The sequence below is a fragment of the Anthonomus grandis genome, chromosome 7, assembly GCF_022605725.1.
Source record: "Anthonomus grandis grandis chromosome 7, icAntGran1.3, whole genome shotgun sequence".
Classification (NCBI taxonomy): Eukaryota; Metazoa; Arthropoda; class Insecta; order Coleoptera; family Curculionidae; genus Anthonomus; species Anthonomus grandis.
Window position 1 is genome coordinate 12,983,195 of NC_065552.1, and position 27,066 is coordinate 13,010,260.

The window sequence follows — 27,066 nt, forward strand, 5'->3', positions numbered from 1 at the left end:
AGCTCATCCTAAGTCATCCCTTTAGTCAGATCATCTATGTAATATATGAAAATAGTGTTCACTACCATCTTCATGTTCCGTAAATGTTAAATTGCATGTTTTTAGCCCGTAGTAATTATACATGTTTATTAAGTCTTACAAATAGTTTTTTAAGCACTGCTTAGCTGAACTGCTAAAAAAATTAATTACCGTTGAAAGCTACTTTTCAATTTTGTATGATAAAATTATTATATTATGAATTTTAATCATTTCCTATACAAGGAGTCCCACAATCAACGTCACAGGCTGTAACTTTTTTAATTTAAAATATAGATTTTTTTAAGAAAATGTATTTTTAATAGTTATAAGACCACTACCCAAAATAAGCATATAATTTTTTATTGAAATTGAATTAATACTTTTACTAGCATTCCAAGCATTAGAAGAAATAATGGTAGTGCTATTTGGAAAGAAGAATTGGGGCGGTTTTTAGGGGATGAATTTATCGGGGGTAGTTTTTTTAAGTAATTTTTGGGTAGTGGTCCTATAACTATTAAAAATACATTTAATTGCTTACCTTAAATTGTTAATAATAATTAAAAATAAAAAAGTTATAGTCTGTGGTGTTGATTGTGGGACACCCTGCATATACAAGTAAAAGTAAAACGATGACAAACATTTTACCCATTTCCAGACTTAGATTTTATTGACTTGGCTATTCCTGGTAATTATTAGTGTTACGATGGACTAAAACGTATATATGAAATTTTTTATCAAGAAAAATATGAAATGAAAATGTAATATAAAAGAAATGTTCTTCTCTATTAAAAATTCTTGGAATTGCTAGTAATTGCTGTCCCATGAAATTTGACCAGCTACAAAAAAACTCAGTTTATTTATTTAGTAATGATAAATTATTTTTAATTTAATATAAGAACTCGGAACTCCTCTGATTGTAAGTGCTTAAAGCGTCTCATGCGAAATGATCCGGGAGTTAATAAAAATTAATTAAAAAACATTAATTAGAAAACTGGCGACTCGGCCGTATAATGACTACGAAAACAAGTTAATATAAAAGTCCGTTAATAAAAGGACCAAGCGATGCGACATTTACAATTTTTATCAGTTGAAATTCAGCGCACGTAAAATGAGCTTGGACTAAATGAATAGACCTCGGTACCTAAGTATGAGACAGTGGCGTTTCTAAAATTAATTGATTAATAAAAACTAAACTGCTATAATATAAATTTAAGATATTCAAGAGGTAAGTAAAGATCTAGATTGAGGCTTCTTATATACAGAGTGGTATAGCGAAAATTTTCTTAAAAATTACAAAAGGCTTACACCTTACATAAATTTATATTATTAAACCCTAGGGAGCAGTAATAACTACTCTTAAAAATTTAAATAGAGATGATACCTCTTTTTAGAGTTCCTTTTATGCTGATTGTAACGATCAAATTTCAAATGTTACGCTAAATACTTTAATATGACAACTTGTTAAAATTTTAAATAAATAATAGTTTTTTAAAAACTAAACACGCTTTTATTGCTTATCGAACTAAAAAGTAGAAAATAATTTTCAATCACAAAGAGTTTTTATTACCGTAGTAAAAGGTCAGACAATTAATCATAATTAATTACTCCAAATAAAAATCATAATGAAATTTAAGCTATTAAAAAAATAATTCAACTCAAAGTAAAAAGCCTGGGTGCATTTTATCACAATGAATTCAGGCCCATTAACACCGTACCTGTCTATGAGAAGCTCCTTGAGGTTTGTGTAAAAGAGCAAATTTTTTGATTTTTGTAACCAAAATTCAATAATCGTTTCCAATAAATCGGGTTTCCGTGAGAATCACTCTTCTGACTCTGTGGTTGTCGATATTTGTGACAATTTTTTCAGAGCCATTGACAGTGATAACTATGTTTTAGCCATATTTTTAGATTTTAGAAGAGCTTTTAAAACTATTGATAGGAATATTTTAATTTAAAAATTATAAATATTAGGAATTAAGGGTAGAGTCTTAAACTGGTTTAAATCTTATCTATGTAACAGTTCAACGTTTAAGCATGTTAGTTGTCTGTCTGGTGTTCTTGATGTTATGTTTGGAGTACCGCAAGGCACAGTGTTAGGTCCATGTTTTATTTACACTATATATTAATGACATGATAAAAGTAGTCAAAAAATGTAAAATCGTATTATTTGCAGATGATACCATGATTTACACAGTTGCTAAAAATCTTAATGAACTGGTATCTAATATAAATACTGATCTTACTAACTTATTTAGCTGGCTCTGCGACAATAAACTAGGTTTAAATACCAATAAATCAAAATTCTGTGTGTTAAACAGAAAATCAAGATTAAGCCGGGTAGACATTGACGCTATGGACATTATTGTAGATTGTAGATTGTAGAAGGAAATAAAATACTTAGGGACTATTTTGGACGCAAGCCTAAACTTTCATGCGCATGCTAATTTCAAGTTTCCAAAAAATCTATCAATGCACACCAAACTAATGCTTTATAATACCATTGCTCTTCCCCATCTGCAATTATTCCACATTATTATTTAATTTACTTCATCATATAATAAAACAGTTTGAAATAATACAATATAGAGCTATGAGACTGATTCTTAAATGTAATCGTTATACCCCAGTTGTGTCTATGTGAAACGCCCTAGGTATGTTGTCTATGAACCAAAGAATTATGTTTAATGTTTATCTGTTTATTTTTAAATTAAAATATTGTCTGCTAATACTAGACTATATCTGTAATAAATTAACAATGTTTAGTGATGTTCACAATTATCATACTCGTAACCGAACAGATTTCCTAGTTGACAGATGTAATACAACTCAATTGCTCAGTCAATATTATATATGGGCTTAATAGAATTCAATAGGTTACCGGCTAGTCTTAAATCCTGTGATAGTTTAAAAGGCTCTTGAGAAAATTTGTTCTAGAGATTTAGTATTTGTCTTTTTTATCTTTATTCTGTGTTGAATTCTATATTCTGTGTTATATAATTATACGTTTTGTTTTATAGGTTTACATTATTTTATGTCATTGTAAGTTTTATATATTATTTATTTTACCTTAATTTTATTGTGCGTTTGTGTTCTGATTTTATTAAATTTTAACTCATTTTATGTTTTAAAATTTTTTATGTTTTAAAACTTATGTTTTATTATTTATTTACGTTTAGCTTAAGATTTTATTTGTATTATTTTATTTTTACATTGTATATGTTTGTTTTTCTTACCTTTTTTTTATATTCCCACTTATATGTAAAAGCATAATCTTAAACATATTTATTTGCCAACGCTATTTGTACCTTATACCAGCACTATTATTGTAATATTATCCTTATTTTGTGGTTTTGTTTTGGTTTATTAGTATTTAATATTGTATTGAATGCAATACTATGTATTTTATTTTTATGTAGCAGATTTTGCTAAATAAAGAACAATTGTCATATTTAATATATCGAGCACCCCATGCTTTTTACTTCGATTTGAATTATTCTGTTATAATAATAACTTAAATTTTATTATGATTTTTATTTAAGTTAATTAATTATGATTGGCCGACTTTCTAATGCTGTAATAATAACTCTTTGTAATTAAAAATTATTTTCTACGTTTTAGTGCGATTAGCAATAAAATCGTGTTTTTTTAGTTTTTTTTTAACTTATTATTTTAAAAGCATCCTATATGACCTAGATAATTTCAGAGGCGGCGGTATGTTTAAACTTTTCATACTCTTATTATTGAAATCGATAAAATGAATTTTAACTAAAAAGTATGCCAATTTGATATACAGAAAATACAACGAATTTACCGTACAATTAAGCAAAATTCTGCTGGCCGTGAGGCCGTCCATGCAGCTATAGATAGACCCATTTAAATGTGATTGATCCCATATTGTTTTTGAACGTTAACCAAACTTGTGTGTCAGTGTAAATAAAAAAATAATTTATTTATCCTAACAGTCCTAATAAGGATAACGGTAAAAAAACTTTCCAGAAACCAGTGAAAATTAAGCTCAAAGATTCCTTTACATACATACGGTTATAGATATAACCCGAGCTAATAAAAGCTTGTTAAAAATGTCTTTTTTCCTATGTATGACTACCCCTGTTGTTACTAAGAGCTCGAGATTTGTTTGACATACTTTTAATTAAATTGTCAATATCGTTTTGCCCAATTTATACCCTTTGCTATTATATACCGTTCATCAACTCTTCGCTTGCTTGGAACACTATTTAACACAGTTTTGTTGATTTAAATAGAAACGTCTTTTAAATAGAAAATTGCCCCTAATAATACCTGAATATTGTGATGCTCAAAGAAGTTCCTAGTGGTTTTTGTAACATACAGACGTGCATTGTCATGCACAGATACAAAATTTTTACCCAATACGTTTGACGTAAAGATTATTTTCATATAACCTATTCCTAATTGATTAGGCAGTAACATTAGTACTATGAACATTTTAAAGCTCACTTCTAAGATGGTTGGCGGTAATTACCTCGTTTTAAAATATAATAAACCTTTCCTGTATAGGTTCTGTTGCTTTTATTGGACCAATATTTCTCTCACCATATCGTTGTCGCTGACATTTATATTATCCTATATCATACCAACAGCTTGTAGCAGTCTTTTACGCAGGAGTCTTTTACGATCAATATATTCCCTTTACATAATGACTATTTGTCACACACGATTAAAACAAATTCTATATATAAAGGCGAAACTTTGTAGCCTGAACACACTCTGGAAAGTTAAAGAAGAAAAATACAGACCTAATTTTTTAACTCATATATGTTAACTTCTTTCTAACTTCGACTTCCAAACTCAAAAATTTCTTAACTCCCATCACTTACTTCGTTTACTTCCACTTATTCCGCTTTGTTCGGTCTTTCGTTCCTCCTTTTTCGCTTATTTATTCTAGATTAAACTCATTCAATTTATCATCTAATTATCTGTATCTATTTTCTCTCCCTTTTCGAGGCAGACAGATTGATTAAATCGGATTAATTGTTAATTTTCTATTATTGGTTCTTTCCGCTTTGATTGTGATTTATCGAGCTTGGTGGATAAATAAGAACATATTTTATTTTCAAATAATCCTGTCTTAATATTAAAATATTTAAGAGATTTATAAATTTAAGGCTTCTGTAAATAAAGTTGAACAATAAAAACTGGGTAAATTAGCTGAAAGATCCTATCGTATTCGAGTTTCTCTCGCCTTATTTCTGTTTAATTTAAAGCGAGCCCGCGCAAAAAATCAACTTCTTTTAGGCTTTATTTTCTCGAATACTGTAGTAAAACAAAGGATACTTTTCAAGTTTTTAATTAAAGTAAATGACTATTTCGCTTTATTACCTCAAAAATTAAAATTTCTTTTTGTGTATTTTTCGTTTATTAGCCGTTTCCCTGTCCCTCTCTCCCTACGTTATAAAGTTAATTATGTTTTCGCTTATACAATAAAAAAGTTAATTTTTGCCTTCGAGCACAAATAAATGTTATTTTGGCGGGTAATTAAATTTTTTTAAGTTGACTTTAGAATTTTTAATTAGGTTTACAAGTAGATCCCCTTTCTCGATTACAATATAAAATAGATCCGTGTTTAAAAAAATTATTTGATATTAAATTCACCTGAATTGAAACAAAGCTGTACATTTATGAATTCATGTTGAGTTGAAAGACTGCTAGAATCTCAGATGCTTAATACTATTATGGCCAAAGTTCTAGTCAGTTTTAATTCGCTTTCTCAACTTTTCAGTTCTAATACTATAATGTGTACTACGTAACAACCATTTTATTACTTTTATATTTACAGTTAAACTTTTTTGCAAACTTTTCAGCACCTACCAAAAATCTGGTCAATTATTATACCTTAAAATCAAATAAAAGAAAAATATACCTAAATGATGTAAACGTTAATCACTTATTATTTTCAGTAGCAAAAAAAAATTAAAATCTAGAGACCGTCTAAAAAACATTTATTTCATGCCCACTAATTTTTTTATATTTTGATACATTCTTTTGTAAGTTTGCAATCGAGCGGTAAATCATTTGATCTTATTTCCTTACAATAAAAATAGATTGGATTTATTAATCAGTCACTACTTTTATTCCAGCACTTTATACTTATCCCTACAAAAAAACGCCAGCTAAATTATAGTCTGGTGATCTAGCTGGCCAATTATGTTGGCTTTGGCATCCAAACTACCAATTAGCAAGTTATTTATTGAGAATATTTGAAACATCTATTCCAAAATGTCCAGCTGCCCCATCGTATTCATATTCAAGTATAATCCTTATATGTTTACTCCGTCTAAAAGGCCAGATTGACTATTCTGAATACAGGCTAAATACACAACAGCCCGTAGGCATTAAAGAAAAACACATAATAAATAAACTTTTTTTAGGCAATGCTAGACAATTACTAAAATCGTTGAGAGCTACCCATGGAGGTTTTAGTTTGTCAATATATAAGAGTTTCTAGAATAAAGAACTCCCTGCCTTGTAAATTGGGCTGCACCAGTAAATAATAACCTAAGAAGAGTTCTTCAATAATTTATTATCCAAATAGTACATGCCAGTCTTGGGCAAATGGTGCCTTTTATTAAAACTTTGTACCTTTTGCATATAGAAAATTAAGATATATATTTTTGATTGTTTTTTCGTTTTCTATACTCCTAACGGCGGTACCGATAATTGGGTGGAAATTGACCTAGTGGTAGTGAGATCTCTCCTAACCAAGATATTTGCACTTACTCCTTCAAAATGATTAACTTCCTCGCAGTACTTATATTAAAGGTTGCGGTAAAAATTTGGGACTTGGAATCTTCTCTCTAATGATTATGAAAATATTATTTTTACACGGTGCTTTAACAATTAAACATCTATTTAAAATACAAGGCCCACTTCATGTATTGTTTTATGTATTTTTTTAAGATAATACATTTTATTGGGTTGTATGTATCTTATGGTAAGTCCCTAGCAGTTTGCCAATGTTTGCTTCTTTTTCATAATTTCATTTTCTATTTCATTCAAATAAATTGCAAAAGTAACAAAATGATTTTCATTCCAGATAAAGAGTCGGCCTAACGGCCCCATGATGACGATGGACGTGTCGAAGACCGACACAGTAAAAACGGCCAATCAGAGCACGCCCCAAGAATGCGCAGGTTGCTGCAAGCCAATCACAGAGCGTTATCTACTGAAAGCACTAGACCTGTACTGGCACGAGGACTGTCTAAAGTGCGGATGCTGTGATTGTAGATTAGGCGAAGTAGGCTCCACTCTTTACACTAAAGCAAACTTAATTTTGTGCAAAAGGGACTACTTGAGGTTGTTTGGAAATACCGGCTACTGTGCGGCGTGTAGTAAAGTGATACCTGCTTTCGAGATGGTCATGAGGGCCAGGAGTAATGTGTATCATTTGGAGTGCTTCGCTTGTCAACAGTGTAATCACAGGTCAGTATGCCTAACTTATGCATTATTTGTTAATTAATTTTAGTTAATAGTTATATAGTACATTTCTGCTTGCATTACAATCATTAGGATCACAACTTCTTCTAATAGTTTTCGGGTTTAACAGGAAGTGACACTAACTATCATATTTTAAATGAGATACTTGGTTTATTATTACGTATTTCGATAGAAAAAAATATTCTAAAATTAATGATACTGTATTTGCTACTTTTTGTTTTATACTCATAGGAAAAATAATTTTTTTAAATTTTAAAATAGGGCACTATAAATGCGTTGAAGTTTTAATTTTTAATCAAGTAATCATGGAAAAATAGTTTTAATGGCATTTTATGACTTAAATCTTTTACACGTCTATTTAAAATGTCCAAACCATTCTTTTTGGAATTTGCTTTATTTTTTTAAATGGCACATTATTAGGAGCATTTACTTTTGAAATGTGGTTTCTTTTTTCCAGTAACTTAATGCGATTATTTTTTAAATCGGTTTATAAATAAACCCATAAGTCACATAAATAAACGTCACAAAAATATAACGTCATTTTACGGATACGCATGTCTCTAGCGGATGGACTAAAAGTTAAGGATAGGCCTGATAGTCTCACGTATCATGGATTCAGGCTGAGCTTCTAAACAAATATATAAAAAAAAACAAAATCTTAAATTTTTATTTGTAAAAAAACAGTATAAAACCTTTATTTTATTTGTTAAATAATTGTTGATATGGAATTTCTAATAATGATATCTATTTAAGCTTAACTCAGGAATATTAGTTGAATAGAAGTCCATATTTTGTAGGAGAATGCGTATATAAAGATTACAAATAGGGGAAGTCTTTATCTCCAAGAAAAATGCATGTAGGACACTTAGGTATTATGCATTTCGGCTGTGTAAACAGCCATCATCAGATACTAAAATAAAATAAAATACAGGTATAGTTTAGTTCAGAGATCTATTAGAATCTTTGATGTGCCGCGAATAGTCCGTGTGCCGGTGTTGCTTGTTATGTTACGTGACATGCATGTTTAAATCACAAAATTTTATATGAAAAGAGTCATAAAGTAATATTCTAAGCAATATTTAATCATTCCAATAAATAAATAAATGTTTTAAGCATTTATTTCAGAATTTATACATTTGATTCGTAAAATTTGACTACATGCGCCCACGTACTATTTTGTTAGACGTCTCACCCTGGTCACAGCCACTCAAGCGTGAAAAGTTGCACAGGTCCGGCCTTAAAATGTATTTGTATTTAAAATTTTATTATTCGGAATTCTTGGGTTTAGTTTTATTAAGTTTGAAATTGAAGATAGTACATAGCAAGGTAATATTTAATTTAACTATAAGATTTAAGTACGTAAAATGAGTTTAACCAAAAATTTTAATTTAATAAGTTTAGTTTTTAGTGCCATCAGTGGGGTGTTTATAACAAGTGATGAGAGAATATTGACATTTATTTTTACTTGGTGGTGATTATTAATGGGGATTTTGGCTGCCATAAAGATCTCTTTAAAAATACGACGAAAGTAATACAAAAACAGACCAAAAATTTATTTGGGTACGGCCCCGTAATCTTCAAAATCAGTGGGATAGAGAGAGATACAAAATCACTTGCACAACCTGAAGTAGGAATCGCCAGAACGCAGGTGTTTTATCTTTGTTTAATAGACTGGCTAAAAAGAGGTGACTGTCTGTGAGTGCTGGAAGTGTTTAAAATATTTTATAAGATGCTTGGATTTTAGTCCGCGGTCAATTTTTTGATATTATTTTCTTGTGATAATATTTTCTTTCTAAAAATGGAAATTTTCGAAAGAAAAATAAAAAATAATATAAAATATGGGGTTTTACATATATTTAAAATGATTTCATAGATAAACGATTTAAAATTTTGCCATTTAAACATGTATATCATGCGACAATAAATACGACATAGGCGCACGGACTAGTTACTGCGGCATCTGCGACACATCAAAGATTCTAATAGATCTCTGAACTGGACTTTAATGCAGGACAATTTTAAAAAAGAGCTTATTCGCTATAACAATAGATTTAGAACTTACCTGGTAAGTTCTTAGTAAGTTCTGGTAAGTTCTGGATAAAGACTTCCCCTATTTGTAATCTCAGGAATATTATACTGGGTGTTGAATGAATGAATGAATAAATCATCGCTTTATTGTCAAAAAATTTTACAATTTGTAGACAAAGCTGATAACTAAAGTAAAACACAAAAACAAACAAAACACACAAAAATAAAATAAAACTAATAAAAAAAATATACAAACTTACACAAATCAATAATTGAATGTGGTCAAAAGTATGAATAAATAAACAAATTAACAAAACACTACATAGCTACTAGCTACATGAAACAGTACATATAAAAATAATAAATCAGTCTGTGTGTGTGAAGTTAAATTAAATATTAAAAAAATTGTTTACCGAGTAAAAGGCTCTCTCCAGTAGGAATGATTTTAATGCCTTACGGAAAGTAGGAAAAGATGTGATGGACTTGATGTTCAATGGCAAATGATTGTGCATTTTTTTGCTTTGTACAATATACAGTTTTTTAGCAATTCTGAATGTGAAGTAGGCCGATATAAATCATACTCCGCGTTTCTGAGATGATAATTATGGGATGGCTTATCTGAATTTGATGAAACGTGCTTGCGAATTAGACAAACGGACTTATATATAAGTAGTGACGGCAAAGTTAGGATATTATTTTTTTTTAAGAAATCCTGTTAATGAGCTCTATAATTAGGTCTAAGTGTATAACGCAAAGCTCTCTTTTGAAGTCTGAAAATTTTGTCAAATTGAGTGACACTACACACACCCCAAAAAGGAAGGGCGTAACGAAGGTGATTCAAAGAGGGAAAAATACACTGTTATAGAGGTTGAGAGGCTAAGCTCCTTGGAAATTGATCTTAGCGCAAAACAAGCGGAGCTTAACTTTCTTGTTAAAGGGTTAATGTGCATGTCCCATTTTAACGACTTGTCAACATTAAGCCCCAAAAATGTCACTGAGTCGACTTCGTCAATGGTTGCGTTATCCAGTACAAAAGATTGCAAATTATTTTTATAGGACAAAAATTTAGATTTGGAGATGTTAAGGCAAAGAAGATTAGAGTCGCACCATGCTTTGATAGAAGTTAAGTCACTTGATATGATTTTATGAAGTTCGGCAATATCCGGATTGCTCCAGGTAAAACTAGTATCATCCGCGAATAGGCAGGTTCTTCCTTTAATATTCAGACTAGCGATATCATTGATAAATATGAGAAACAAAATAGGGCCAAGCACTAAACCTTGATGCACTCCACATTCTATTGGCTTGCAAGAAGACATCGTAGTATCAATCCTCACAAACTGACTCCCGTTAGAGTCAGTCTTGAGATATGACTTAAATCATTCCAGGGGCATACCTCTAAACCCGTAGTGTTGCAACTTTTTTATTAAGATGTCATGGTATACGCAATCAAAAGCTTTGGAAAAATCACAGAAGATTGTTGCCGTAGGATGTTGGTTGTTTAAGCTACAGTATACATTATTAAAAAGGGAAAACATAGCATCATTTGTGAATTTGTTATTTAAAAATCCAAATTGTTGTATAGTGAGTATTTTAAATTTCAGTAGAAATGATAGGAACTTTTTTTTCACTAATCTTTCAATAATTTTTGATAGTGTGGGAAGAAGAGCAATTGGGCGATAGTTGGAAGACTGATCTTTATTTCCTCCTTTATGTAGAGGGATTATTATTGCCTTCTTAAAGCAGTTGGAAAAACCTCTTTTTTGAAAAGACAGGTTGATTAAATTTGTAAGATGATTCAATGTACACTCTGGCAGGTTTAGAAACATATTCAACGTGAGTCCATCGGTTCCAGAAGAGTTCTTATTTTTGATTTCCCTAATCGTACTGCGACGCTCAGGTAATAATGTGTAAAAACTGTTAAGTTTTCATTTAATTTTCATTTAGTTTATTTAGTTCATATTAATTCATGTTCTTTTATCACTCGGTATTTTTCTTTAGTTAAATTTAATGCCTTTGGTTGACTCACCTTGTTAAGGAAGTATTTCATTTGTTTAAATAATTTATTTTTTTTTCTTGAATGTCAACTCCTCGCTTTGAGGCCTTAAACAGTGCGCGATTCATTCGAGCTCTAAGCGTCAAACAGTTTAGAGTCGCGACTCAACACCGAAAAATCGCTAGCGTGAAAGTGTAGATAATTCGCAAATCTCGGCCACCGATAATAGAAGGTAAGGTCTCACAACAGCGTTTTCCAAGTTTTTAGTTAATTTCATTAAGTGTTTACAGTCCACTAAATTACTTTTTTTTCCTTTTTTTTCATCGTGAGTTAACTAACTTTTTAATTTTATTTTTTTATTTGAACTCAGCGCAATTAATCAACAATTCTTGCGCAGTAAATTCTCATCTGCACTAGAAAGATAAGAAAGTGGATCGTGGGTAGGAGCTATGGTACTCATTAGATTTTTCGCTACATTTACAAAATAATTGTTGGGGTTCTCAGGAGAGGTAGAGATAGTATTGGACTTAGAGGGTTTATTTCTCAGATTATTAACAATCGACCATAATTCTTTAGCGACATTACCAGACTTTGCCAGTCTCCTGTTATAGTAAATGTCTTTTGCCGCTTTTAGAGTCCTTTGATAAACTTTTTTATATAGTTTTACATAGTCATGAAGGAAAGCGCTGTCCGAACATTTTCCAAGATTGAATAATGAATGCATGTTCTTAGCAGATGTAGGTAAGCCTTGGGTTTATGTTTTTTCAGTTTGAGAGGCCTTAAAGGAAAGGATTTGTGAGACAGATTAGATAGCGTTTTTATAAATCTAGAGAATTCTGAATCAACACCAGAAGAGTGGACATTCCAGTCAGTTGTTAGGCACAGGTGCTTAAAATTTAGAAAATTTCGATCTGAGAAAATACGGCCTAATTTGCGGCGAACATTTTTAGTTTTTGATATTATGGAAAAGTTTGTTAACACTGCTTCATGGTCTGAAAAGCCTGAGTTTAGGACAGTACAGTCAACGAAATCCGGATCAAAGGAAGATACGACATAGTCTATTGTACTCGAGCTGATTTTATTTATTCTGGTTGGTGATTTAATGTGCATAATTAAGCCAAAAGCCAATGTGCATACTCAAGCAAGCTTAGTAATTTTTTAAAGAATATATTTACATCCGCGTCAGGTATTCTATATATACAAATTACATGGAGATTATATTTATTACTATAGATAATGAAAAATTCAAATAGTTTTTCAGTTATTAAATTATCGAACTTGGTTACTACTGAAAAGTCGTTGCTTTTAGACATTATCAAAGTACCTCCGTGAGATACATTTGTTCTGTTCAGGAACTCTTTTGACAAACTTTACAGGGTGATTCTCTAAGAAAAAATAAGAAATTTTATATGAATGTATGTTCTAAGGATCTTACTTTTGGATCTACAGACTGTTAAAACTTTAAAAAAGAAGTTTTTTTTTAAGTAACTTTACTACTAACGTAGATCTTTTTTTATTTGCAGATATGTTTTATGCATCAGAGGGCATTTTTCGACATACACGAAAAAAATTTTTACTAGTGTCGTGCATAAAGGGCTTATTATAAATAGTTTTAAATAAAAAAAAGTACACCACTCAATTTTTCTAAAGCAAATTTAATATTTTAAATTCTTGTTTAGTTTTAAGCAAATTTGTATTCGCGAGTTTTTTTATTTATATAACATTTCCTACTTTTTCCTAGATTTCCCTGTGCATGATATTCCATTATTACACTATAAAATATTATGTACGAAAAGTTTATCGTATGCTACACAGTAGCATAAACAAGATAGCGGGAAATAGCATTAAATATTTGAGGTGTAGTAATCGAGTTTAAATCTGTAAATCCCGTGTCAATTTTTTTAAATGTTGCAATTTTATCCCTTTTGTAAACAGAATAGTATGTGATATACGTGTATTCTACAGTTAAATAATTATGCCTTGAACATTTACGGTTAATAATTATATCAAAACCAAAAATTTACTAGAAAATCGTTAAATAAACATATATTTAATGATAATAATATAAGATGTGTTGATCTCTTATTTAAGTATTCATATCAGTTCTAACAGTTTAAGATGGCTAAGATTTTGACATCAGCATTGAATCTTTAACTTTTAAATCAGTGGTATTTCAATTTATCCATCCGGCATTTAGATAAAGTTAGCCCACTTACTCATAAGACCTTAATAAGTATATTTGTTAAGTAGAAGTAAAATATTATTTAAATCCACAATTAAAAAAACACTTTTCTAAAAAATGTGATTTAATCAATTCAACAAAAAGAGTCAAGGGATAAAATATCTAAGAAAGAGAAGTCCAATAGCAATTGCCATTCTTTTATCATGTAAATTTCGAATCGATTTGTTGCGTAATGCAGCTACTCTTACTTGCATATTGATATATTGGCATATTGATTTGGGTAAAAATTATTCCTTAATCAAGAAGACAAACATTATTTATTCTATACTTCTTACACTTTATTAAACATTAATTAAATAAATTTGGCGAATTTAATACATTAATAGACAGATATCCTAATAACAATATAATGTCTTATTAATAATTTCCATTAATAATATCGCAAATTATGATATTAGAATATGATTTCCTATGTATATACAGTAACTAAGAAAATTCCAAATTCTCTCCTATAGTAGTAAGTAATAAAAAAATTAAATAGAAAACAATATTTTCTTCCATTTGCTATATTTCTACCTTAGTCCCAAGTATTACAAATGATATGTAGTACTATTTTGATGATTTTCGTATGTAAGTAGGCAATTTGTATACAAAAAAACATAGTTTTTTGCAATAAAATTAATTTATGCAATAAGAAAAATAAATCTCGATATATAAGTATATAAAATAATGAATGGCATACAATTTTTTTATATTTAGGTGCTTCAAGGTCAAAGATCTATATATGATCTTCTTTATAGAGATCCCCTTATTATAAAGTATTTGGAGCCTTATTGTTTATTATGCTCTTATTGATAACATTTTTTTCAAGGTTATTTAAATTAAGTTACTTTAATGAAATTTTAAAAATGATATAAAAGTGTGACGCGGTCAAGCACGAACATGCCAGATTAGTTTTGTTACGTGTTTAAAAACTATTATGAATAAATAATATCTATATGACTTAAACATCTGCTGTTTCTAAATGAATCGCATAAACTCTACCTGCATATTAACAGAATAAAAGTTGAAAACGGATAGGTAAATGTCTTGGCAAATGTCCCCTTCCGAAGTAATGTTTTTAAATTAAAATACATTGTCCAGACTGGAAAACGAGCGCTACTAACTGTCCACTGTCCTTGCCATCTCTCTCTTTCTATCCTTTACTGTGTTGCGTTCAGCATGCCCCTTGAAATATTGCTGCGGCCGCCAGCCATGCAAAATAATCTACTTTTATTGTTTGCAATTATTAATATATTTAACTGCATTACAACCCGTCCGTCCATACGATATATTGTCATATATATAATTGCACTTTTTGTTCCCGATGCGTGTTTTATTAGACCATTGTGCCTTTTATATTAGATTTTGTTTTTGTTTTTGTGCCGGACGTTCGTTGTCCGTTTTTCGGTTAATTTGCCTATAAAATTATCAGCGCAGCAGAATTCTTTATTTTAGTCGAAATGGATACGCGGTGAACAATGCGAATTCGATACGGTCAATCTATATTAATCTGTTTCCAATAACACTCTATTGTTTTTTGCCATTCAGTGAAGTAATGAGACTGTTCAATTGGAAAATAATTATGAAAATTGTTTTGTGCGTGCATGGGCGATCGTATCAGAATTTTCAGTGGTTTTTGATTTCATCAAGTAACAAAGAACATTTTTCTATAGATTGTTAATTTATATTCACGATAAAAATATTTTAAAAACTATATATAATATACCAATTTACGGTCTTTTGATCTGAAAACCTATTACAACACAACTTTTTTTTAAATTTCCAACTGCTAGTTAATCAATAAAAATGTCCAGATAGGAACTATAACTTTACTTAGCATATTAAGTGGTGTAATGTTATATTAAAACCGTGTTTCTTTGATCTTGTTAGACCAAAGTACCAAACTACTATCATCGATATTGGTATCAAGTGGCTCCACACATCTAACACAATTTTTGAGGCTTCTTCATACATTTAGTTTACTTCAACATGTCAATAACCGACTCGGTTTTGTATATATAATAATACTTTTAGTCTACTTGACTTTATTATATTTCACTTTTAACATGATATTACCTAAAAAGAAATGAAATATCTAAGGTATAGAAACTATAATATTATTGTCAGCAATCCTTTCTTTAAACAAGAAGCTTCTCAGTTACTATGGGAAATCTTATATTACACAAATAACATTTATATTAAAATAGATATTTTTAATATTAAAATCAAAAATCTAATTAATTAATAAGCAATTCAAAAAATTACCAGATAAGCCTTATACTCCATGGATCACCAGTAACATTAAATTAAGAGATAAAGCTCATAAGAGATATTTAAAGAATAAAACAGAAAATTGTATGAATTACTACCGTAATTTAAGAAGTTTTACTAAACATGCAATTATCCATGAAAAAATGCTTACTTTAAAAGTTTATCCTTAAGACCTCATTTATTTTTACCAGAATAATATTAACATTAACGTTATTAATAATGACCTTAGTCTTAGAATATTGGATGAATTAATTCTAGTAAAACTAATGAGTTTAATCGGTACCAACTCTGTTGGACAAGATGATCTTTCTATAAGAGATTTAACCTCCATTTTGCAAAAAACACTTATAAGCTATAATCAAGCCACTAGCTAAAGTTTCCGATCCTAAGGAGCTTAATGATTTAAGGTCTATTAGTATTCTACCGTTTTTTTCCAAAATCTTGAAAAGGCATATTTATAATCAGATAATAGAATTTTGTGACTCTCATATCATTCCAAGCTGTCAGTCCGGTTTTCGTAAACAGTTTAGTATAATTACTTGTTTTGTAAAGCTTATTAATGATATAAGACATAATGAAGAGAAGAAACTAACAACTTGCCTGTGTCTTTTAGACTTTAGTAATGCATTTGATACCCTTAATCATAAGATGTTATGGTTTTTATGCTATTTTGGTTTTTCAGAAAATTCACTAATTAAATTTATTAAAGCCTTATCTTTCTGATCGATTCCACTGTGTTGTAATTCAAAATCTACCACAAGGCTCTATTCTACGACATTTATTATTTTCCTTGTATGTATCTGATATGGAAACAAAATTGACTTATACGAAACTTCAGCAGTATGCTGATGATTCACAGATGTATAGACCGTTTTGTCTCAATTCCTTATCTCTTTCCCGAACACCAATAATTATCTGGATAAAATTTCTAAATATGCTGAAAATCAACATCTAAAACTGCAAATTCAACTCAAAGTAGCAAGGAATAACTATACTCTAAAAATCCGAAAACCAAATATAGCAGAAGTGGATGAAGCCAAAAACTTAGGACTAATTGTTAATAGCAGCTTAAGCTTCTTACCCCATATAAATTAATAATTGAGCATTGCTTCTCTGCGTCTAAAGGGTCTGCATAATCTAAAGCGTCACATTCCAGCCAAAACTAAATACTTTTTTATAATACATTAATACATTCTTTGTTTGACTATTACGATGTAGTTTATAATAATGCGACTAGTAGTGCGAACTAGTAGTGCAATTTTTAATTCTATCCAAAAACTGCAAAATTCCTGTATGACGTTTTCTTATGGAATCTCATACACAAGTCTTTTTCTTAAACTTCACTTTTATCTAAATATGGAAAATAGGCGAAAATATCATTTATAGTTTCATTTATCCCATAATCAAAGCTGGGCAACCACCATATCTAAAAAAGTTATTTAATATTTGTGATCGCACCCACAATACTAAATACTTTAATTGCTATAGATTAGACCAACATCGTACAGCGGCGTATCAGCTATCTTTCAGCTTTGGTGTTATTTAAATGTGGAAACATTTACCTTTCTTTTGCAAAAAATTACTCTTTTTATAAATTAAAAAAATATATTAAATGATTTCTTCAAGAATTTCAATCAACGTGTAATATGCATTTATAGTTCCTTGATATAAATATACTAGTATTAGATTTTTGTTTTTCAAATAAATAATAAAAGAAGTACAATTTTCATTGTGTGCGTTGTTAATATCTCTGTTTTGTCAATGATTGTAGGTAATTAAATTTAATTTAGTTTAACTTGAATTATATATCCTGAATTAGTAATATATACATTAGTTTTTTTTGCTTCTTCCTGCGCCTTTTTCTTTAATTAAATAATCAAAAATATATATTTTTTGAATTTGGATCTTATTTTGTTGGTCTATGCTTGAATGGCAGCATAGTCGAGAAAGGTCGGATCTACAAGACTCTAACTTTGTTACTGTCCTTCGTTTAACAAAAAAAAATTACTCGAAAATATAATTAAAAGATACTTGCATATAGGATTAACGAAATTTCTGTATTTTACGTTTTTTGATATTCCATCACGCTTAGGGCGTAGAGCGCTCCATATACGTAAATACCTACTTGCGCACTCGCACAAATTGTGGTAACGTTATTACATTATCCTTTATTAAACTTACTCTTTGTTCCTACGTATTTTTACAAAAACCATTATTGACTTTCGGTGCATCAATATGGGCATATTCTTATTCGACATTGATGCTTATGGTATTAGGCACTTTAATTCGCAAAAGTTTCTTAGCTATTTCATTTACCGAAAACCTCCTTTTACCAAAAAGTTAAGATTTACTGCATATCGCAATGCATTACATGTAAAAGTGGCTATTTATTAACATATTTTCATGTAGTTTTTGCTGATCAGTCAATGCTACTAACCGAGTTTTTATATTAAGTTTCAATAAAATATTGCTCGCCCCTCTACTACTCTTGAAATTCCTCTGATAAAAATGCAGACAGAGTTTTTGTACGTAATATATACAGAACCATAAAATACAAAACTAGAAATATAACATAAACACATTAATTAGAGATTTAAATAGAGGCCTTACAGGAAATAAATTAAATAGTTTCAGGAGATTAAATCTGCAAAAAACACAAAGAAGCACATTCTGCGCAATAAAATTATGCTCTTGGTTAGTTAGTCATTTTAGTTACAACCGATGACAAATAAACCCTGCATTTTAAGTAACAATAATACGGGTAAGCGATAGTCGTAATTTGCAAATCCTCTAGATCGAAAAAAATTTGGATTTAAATTTGTAACCTGGATATACACTTAAAAAAGCTTTATTTATGAAAAACTTATTTATTTAATACATCTTCTAATGTATTCAAGTATTATATCATGTAAATCTTTTACTACCTTGAAGAAAATGATCCACATAAATGCCATTAAATATGATTTTTATAAAACCATTGACAGATTTATGTTTAATCTATTCTTATCGAAAATTTTATGATCGCTTATTAATTTTCATAATTTTTTTTAATTAAATTTGCATTGAAAGTGTATTTAAAACAATTTTTCTTTAAGCTGTTTAAAAAAAATAACTCTAAATCAAATTTTGTAAATTTTGGTGCAAATAAATTAACCATTTAAAATAATCCAATGTAGTTTGAACATTCGCGAGGGTTAGTTTGTATATAATTTTTAATTAACAGAAACCGATGATTTAGAGAGCGTTTACGGCCATTCGTTCGCGTTCATTGCAACAAAAACAAATGACGATATAATCCGTGCAGCGCCGGGTTGCATGATGAAGGGCTTCCAATATGCAATTACTCAATACCTATTTTCCTCTACTGCTCCCTTATTACCTCCAATTGACCTATAGTGATTTGAATAGTGGAGTTTTTGCCTTATTTTCGTGATTTTAAAATTAGTGAGGTTCATTTGGATCCCAAAACTAAAAAAAATAAGTAAAATATTTATTTATATCAAGTTTAATGATTAAATCTTTACCAACTCAATAAAATGTCACTTTAATAAGGAATACTTTAGTTGTTAATCTTCCAATATTAATACAATTAAGTTTGAAAAAGTTTTTGAAAAAATGGTGTAGTGCAAGTGAATGTAAAAGCCAAAGCATCAAATTTATCGTCAAAAGTAATCAAAAAGCAGATCAGCTGAATATTGGTCGAATACCTTACAGTTTAATATTCAATTTAGATAATATACTATTTGCGTCAATCATATAGCCAAACTCAAGTAATATTTACAGAACAGCGATATTCAAAGCAACTTTAAAAGATATGCGTGATTTTCCAGACACGGTATTATTTCTAATATAAAGGGACCTACAAAACATGTCATTATCTTGCCAGTCATTATTTCGACTTTAAAATTTATGAAAAATTAATAACAAGAGAGTTTCGGAAAAACGAACAAATAAAGGAATTGAACGAAGATGAGGCCAATTATTTATCCATTGTCGCTGAAAACGAGATGTGACTGGTAACTGGATCTCGGCTGCCTTTTGGCAAACTTGCTATCAAAACAAAACAAAACCAACCGTAATAATTAATAAATGAATTTAGAAACTAATTGTAATCAATTTCCCGTATTTAGGCATCCAGAAAAAAATATTATTTTTTTTCCTATAGTACTTTCGTCGAAATTTACAGCCCCTATAGGATACCTACAAAAAATCATGTTTCATTAAGTACATTTTAAAATATTTAAATGTAAAATTTCATAAAAATTCAGTATGATAATTAGTAAATAAACCTGGTAGAGACATTCGGATAATTGGATTAATAGGATAATTTTGCTTTCCAAAGACGGATTACCTCTAAAAAATTCCTACCATATTATACTCCTTGTATATTAAATTAACATGGTTAAAATAAACGGTGAGAAAAAGTAATTTTTATTTAACTAGGTTTGTATTAAAAAATTATTTCTGTCATAGCACAGTATCTCTAAAACGTTTCAAGCTATGGCATGAATTTTTAAAATGATAAGTAGGTAAAGGTAAACCCGTAGTTTCAGTTAAAAAAAATGCAAACGAGTACTTGACTTGACTCCCCTGTATATTCTGATCCCATATTAAAAAGTTTTATTTACTGACATAAAATTGAGTCAAAATTAAAAATTAATTCGATCGGAAATGTATGTAAGATTTGAAATAAATTTGATAATGTGTATGTATTTAGTGCAAAGACAAATTTAAAAATATTTATACATGGCTCCATTTTAAGGAGTTCATAGTCTGAGACGCGTGATACGAACACCATTGCCACAGCATAAAGAAACCAGCAGTCTCACTCCGCTCGAAAATGTAAGCGAACTTATAGCATCCTTAGCCATGCCGCAGCCATGTTCTCCGGATGCCGAGCTCACTGTTTATCGAACTGTGTTCATAGGTGTATCGCCTAGTTCAGCTCCGTACTTAGTGACTATTTTAATAGCATTTTTACAAAGCGTAGCGTTTTTTATAAAAACTTTTGTATTAAAAGAGGGGTATGTCAAAAATTATTAATGAAGCAAAATAATTGACTTTGCCAAAGTTTTTAATAGCTGCAAATTTGGCTGTATGGCTTAAATAACATAATTAAGCATCAATTAAAGTTGCAGCAATGTAATTTTTTTTTTTTTGATTTTTAAGGACATTATTTATATTTCTGCCATTTTAACAGTGTTGCTATATTTAAAAGAGTTGCAAAATTGTATACTTTTACTTTAGTTGGTACTTAATAATATAACAAAAATTCGCAGATGTTAGAATTGTTTTGAATTGTTGCCAACTATTTATCTATATTTATTGGCCTAAGAGTTTCTATTTGTTTTGAAATATTACTTTATTTGTATAATTAGTTATCCTTAAACTACTATGTAGTCAGATGTTAATCTAAAAGCGTTACTATACAGGGTGTTAATTAAGTATGTACCATAAATTATTTAACAGGCGATTGTTTGAGTAATTTTAAGACAAAAAGTTCATATGAACATAGGTCCGCAAGTTCTCTGGCGGTGTTATTTATAACATTAAGGAGCTAATTTACCCCTAATATGATTAAATTTATTAGGTTCAGTGTAATCTCGAACGGGACCTGAAGAAATATTTGTGGCAAAAAAATTGGGGCACCTGAATTTTGTGCCATTTTTAATATGTTATTTGATTTACTCAAATACAAATACAACTTTTTCGTATCTCGCTTATTTTTCGAGAAAAAAAAAGTCCACTTAATTGCATATCCCTGGATCACACAAGGAATTTGGGGAAAAGTTTAATTTGGAATTTATTATTAACTAAGCAAGATACGAAAAAAATTTAAGAGACAAAAAAGTTTTGTTTGTATAATCCACAGAACATAATAAAAATTGCGCAAAAGTCAGTGGCATATATTTTAGTTGTTGTTAAATTTTAACACCCTGTATATTGAGAACGAAGAATTTCTGGACATATGTTTATATGAACTTTTTGTTTTAAAATTACTCAAAGAATGGTCTCTAAATTTATGGTACATACCTAATTAACTTTCTGCATGTTTTCTTCTATATCGTCGTTGTTATAGATGTAGAAATGCGATGTTTATTTTTGTTTAAATATTTTGTTAATGTATGAACTTTATTTATATTAAAAAATCAATATTTGTACTATGTAGGTATTTTTATTTTACAAGATAATAACATCTAAAAAAATGTTTAAGTCCGGCTCTAGCCAAGGCAAAAGCCGCGTGGACCGTAGCGAGTGTCAGCGGCATCCCTACCATAAGCAAAAATGCCTCGCCTGCGTTAGTACACATGCACCGAACTCGCTTATTCAAGTCAATGTATTTTTATTGAAGTGCGACTGCTGGTTTCTTTATGCTGTGCCATTGCAGTTTGGTCTATCCTCTGTTGAAGGAGAAGCCGATCTCTTCCTTAGCTTATCATCCCGCCCAACGAATCAGTTAAAATGACAACGTCGCCAAGGGATCCCTTGATCTCCTTTGGAAATGGGTAGGATGCGCCTAGAATTCTGTTACGTATTGACAAGAGAACAGAGCAATCGCTCCGTCGTCTGATCTTCATGCTTACATGCCATACATAAAGGTTTCCTGCTTAAAAATATTAAATGACATTGTTTATTTAAAATGTCTGTTATAAAATGTAGTTTCCCTTTAGTCGGATAATCACCGTTTTATCAATAATGTTGCTACTGATTAATTATTCTGCCTCTAGGCATATCCTATATATTTCTGTTTGAAAGACACTTAGAATAGTACTTAATTAACATTGTATTAATTTTGAGGTCTTTGGAGTTTACTCCACAGCCCGAATCTGTATTAGTTTTGGAATCGTTCGAATAGATATTAATAATACTGACCATCCGAGTTAAACCAATATCATTCGTTTAGCGAGTATGTACAAATCCTTAGAACATTAAAAGGCTAGAATTAGCATTGCCTTGGAACTATGGGCAGTTTGTTTGCTGGCAACATCTCTCAGCCAATGGTGCCAAATACTTATGTAGAAATGGTAAAAAAACACACTAATATCATAAAATTTTAGAGTTATACCTATTTTGACAGCCGCAAAACAATACTATTTCTCTTTAATAAAATATGAATAATTTTTTTTTCATCAAATGTACTCTATTAAGAAGTCAACATTCAAGGTTAAGTGAATGTAAATAACGTATATTAGAGAAAAAGGCAACAACATCGCAACACCGCTCGATCGCATTGTTGATTCCACTGACACAAGTAATCTTTACCAGTGACGTCAAAAAATATTTATTTTTAATAGATTATGCTTTAAATTATAAATATTTTTACCGTTTATAAACTCCTACGTACTTCATTAGAGTAAAGGTACTTATCTAATAAAAAGGATTTTTATAGAAATTAAATATTTCATAAGTATTAAAGATTTCTTAATAAGGTTTTATTATTCTACGTATGACGACAGTTGTCGCTTGATCTGATGTTATGACAATATCGGTATTTACTTGTGAAAAGATCAGCTAAAATCTTCTTTTTCCCATGGTGCAGCACACACGCCACAAGTTTTTATTATCGTAACAGTTCACAAAAACACTGAGATGACTCCACCTTTTTCCTTTTTCAACCAAAAACGAAAGAACAAACACATACTCCTTCACAAATTTGGAATGTTGATTTTGCGCTTAGAATAACATATATCTATTTCTACTTTTTAGTTTCAATCCAAAATCTAACATCAATATATAGTTGACATTTTTTATTTGAAAATGTGTGTGACAACAGAGAATCGATGAATATGTTTGTACACAAAATAGCAAAATAGCCCCCTTAGCCATGTGCACATGTTGAACCCCTAACAAAGTTCTTGTTTACTATTTCTAGCCTTTCAATGTTCTAAATACAACCATTATGTTGGTTGTATAAAATGTGTTGAAAGCAAAGACTGGCTAGGCAAGGTCAACTTAAACCTTTAGTATAGGAAGCAAGTTTTTTCTGAAAAGCTTCTTGCAGGAGGCGAGCTCTTTGCAGGCTTGTCGCACACTTATGTTCATTCTAGAAGTGCGAAAGCGCATCATTATGAGTAGGGCGACCGCGTTGACGTTATGTCTGATGCCCCTGACTTATATGCATGTGGGACAGGTATAGCTTAACTCCCAAAACCCTGGTAAGTGTGTCTCTAATTGCTTCTGTTATGTTGAGGCAAGCTATTCGTTGAGCATGGTCTAGTTTTTGACGGATTGTGGCATTTTTTGCTACTTTGTGGGCTCAGACACTACCGCCATACCTTAGTATAGTTATGTTTGCGCAGGTTATGTAGATCCACATAGATGCCTTGGGGTCTTATCCATTATGCGCCTATACTGTTTTTAAAAAATATATACTTTCTGTAATCTCTTTGTAATTCGAGAGCTTTAATTTAGTTTGTTATCTAGGATTATTTAGAGCTACTTTACTTCCAATGAATGACTCCGTGGGGTGTCTGATAGTTTGAGTCCTATAGGAAATTTAATTTTCTTCTTTTTAGTGAATAACAGCATCATAGCAGCATAGTCAGTCTTTTTGGGGTTTCTGTACACCATTTCTCTATAATTTGAAAAGCCGCGGACTAAGTTGTCTGTAAAGGTTGATTTGTGGTGATGATGTTCAGGCTGGTGTTCAGGCAATGATGGACGACCCTCCTCACCATTCGCCTAATTTTGAAGTCCTTCACGTGATATATATGATTCTTCTAGAAAGCACGTTGAAAATCTACCCGATCAGTGTCTTGTGTATTTCTAGTTTTTAGAGAACGATTTATTAAACATTTTTATTCCTAATTTCTCTCACAATCTTTTGATTTTTTAACCTCTGTTTGTTTGGACAAAAAAAATTAAAAACCCACTCGGTATCAAACCAATCCGATGACACAGTTAGAGCCAACTCGGAAAAATCTACATTTTCGCGACATTGTAAATGCTGGCGGGGAGTAGAAATAGCAGCCGTCTCAATCGAGTGTTGTCTTTTAAAGGACTTTATAAGCCATCGGGGAAATCATTCCGGCGGAGACTATTTGAATTGTGATAGATATATGTATATACGTCGCCGTATATGTGGCCTATTCTCAGCGTACCCATTTCCTGATTGTCCTGCGACGTCCCGCCAGTGATTTTCTTGCTTTATTTCGAATATTCCTGCAGCTTGGAAGGTGAACGTCAAGGAGCGAGACCGGTGTGCACTCATATCTTTTTCGGACAGTGTAAGATTAAATTTTTACGTCTTGTCTATCCGTGCTTTAAAAAGATATTGGTGTCATTTTCATTGCTTAAAAGGACTTTTATATTTTGGTATAAAACTATTTTATTTTAAGCTGAAACTTTAAATATATTTGGTCATCAAAAGATAACATGTGACTACTTATAGTAATAAATAATTAATTATTAATTTCTAATAAAATTGTAAAAGTCACAAATGAAAATAAAACAAAAATATTTTTGTTACCAATTTGCCTAATCTTTTCCCATCATCTATCGCCTAACTATAGTTAAGTAAGGTTAAAAACCACTACATCTATGACATAGCATTTATTAGCTATAAACAGCTGATGCCACATAATATTAGCAGTACCAACTATGAACTTATGATTATATGGATAGGATGTTCAGGGTTCTAATATAGTCAATAGATTAGCCACATCGTTTTTAATATTGCATAAGGGTTGGATAAACTTTTAAAATATTGAAAGGCTAGAATTAGCATGCCGTGGAACTATGGGAAGTTTGTTAGCTTGCAACATCATTGATGCAATAATGCTAAATGCTCATGTAGAAATGGAAAAAATTGCAAAAAGAAATATCAAGCATTTAAAAAATATTAATATTAAATGAATGTAGATAAAGTATATAAGAGAAAAGGGAAACATCGCACCGTCGCTCGATCGCATTATTGATGTCACCGACACAAGGGATCTTTACCAGTGAGGTCGTTCAAAAATATTTTTTGAATAATTAAATATTAATTTATGTATAATTTTGATATAATAATTCATGTTTTAAGATAGACATTTGAAAAATCTTGCAAATTTTTGGTAATACCGATTTCATCAAGATTAGGCATGAGGTAAGAAGCACACATAAATATCATACAATTGCCGGTGAAATATTTAAAAGCGCATACTTAAATTGGTTATGTGGAAAGAGCTTAGGCCCCCTTGGAACTTTGTTATAACACAGATAATTCTGACAACTTAACAATCGGTCAAATAAAGTATTTTTTTTAAGGAGGAGGGGTAATTGTAAATTTGTGTCGTAAATCGAGGTTATGGGCATCATGTCTGAATTACATTTTTTAAAAAGTAATTGGGTAATTTTTTAGAAATATTTTTGGTAAATAAAATTAAACTGTGAAGTGATTTCCTTTCCTTCATGTCCAAATACTTAACCTTGCGAAGCTTTGCAGTAACAGATCTATCGTACTACCTAACGCATAAGTTGTATTTGCCTCAAATCCCTTTCCAATAAGCATGGATGCGATAGTGCTAAGATGCTACAAAGAGTGTTCCTCAATTGAGTTGTGAATTCAAATTTCTGAATTCAGTAGTTGCTGTAATTGAAAAATAATCATTAATTAGGAAATAAAATTAATAATTGATCTGATCTCTGATCTACATCAAGCATCAACCCCAAATTTATTGCAGTCGCAAAACACTTAAGTGTTTTATTATCTATACTAACACACATCAATTCTTGACTACTTTGCTTACCTTGTACACGACTAAAAAGAAGTTTCTTGAAAACTAGATTGCTCTGGATATGAAATCGTTTAACAGTCAGCTCGAATTAACCAATTTGATATCCTCTAAATTATCTTTGACTGCGTTGGCAATATACTTAAATATCTAAGTTCTTTGGCTTCGCTTGGGGAGGAAACTTTCGGAACTGTAATTAGATACGAGCCCCTCCATGAATTTATAAGAGTGTTAGTCTTTATGCAGACGTTAACTAAATGGACTATGAGATCGTACAGGATAATACGTGGATAGCAGTATAATAATATGGACACGCCAATCCCAGCCGTTCCTATGGCTTC

The 27,066-nt window shown here is 30.4% G+C and overlaps 1 protein-coding gene across 3 annotated transcripts in view; it reads left to right on the forward strand.

Annotated features, from left to right (window-relative positions):
• Positions 1–27,066, forward strand: part of LOC126738315 (LIM domain only protein 3-like) — a 175,198-nt gene that overhangs the window by 139,273 nt on the left and 8,859 nt on the right. For all 3 annotated transcript variants that reach the window (XM_050443581.1, XM_050443583.1, XM_050443582.1), the window contains one exon: positions 7,091–7,476. In XM_050443581.1, the coding sequence (XP_050299538.1) occupies positions 7,091–7,476 (386 nt within the window). The remainder of the gene's footprint in view (positions 1–7,090; positions 7,477–27,066) is intronic.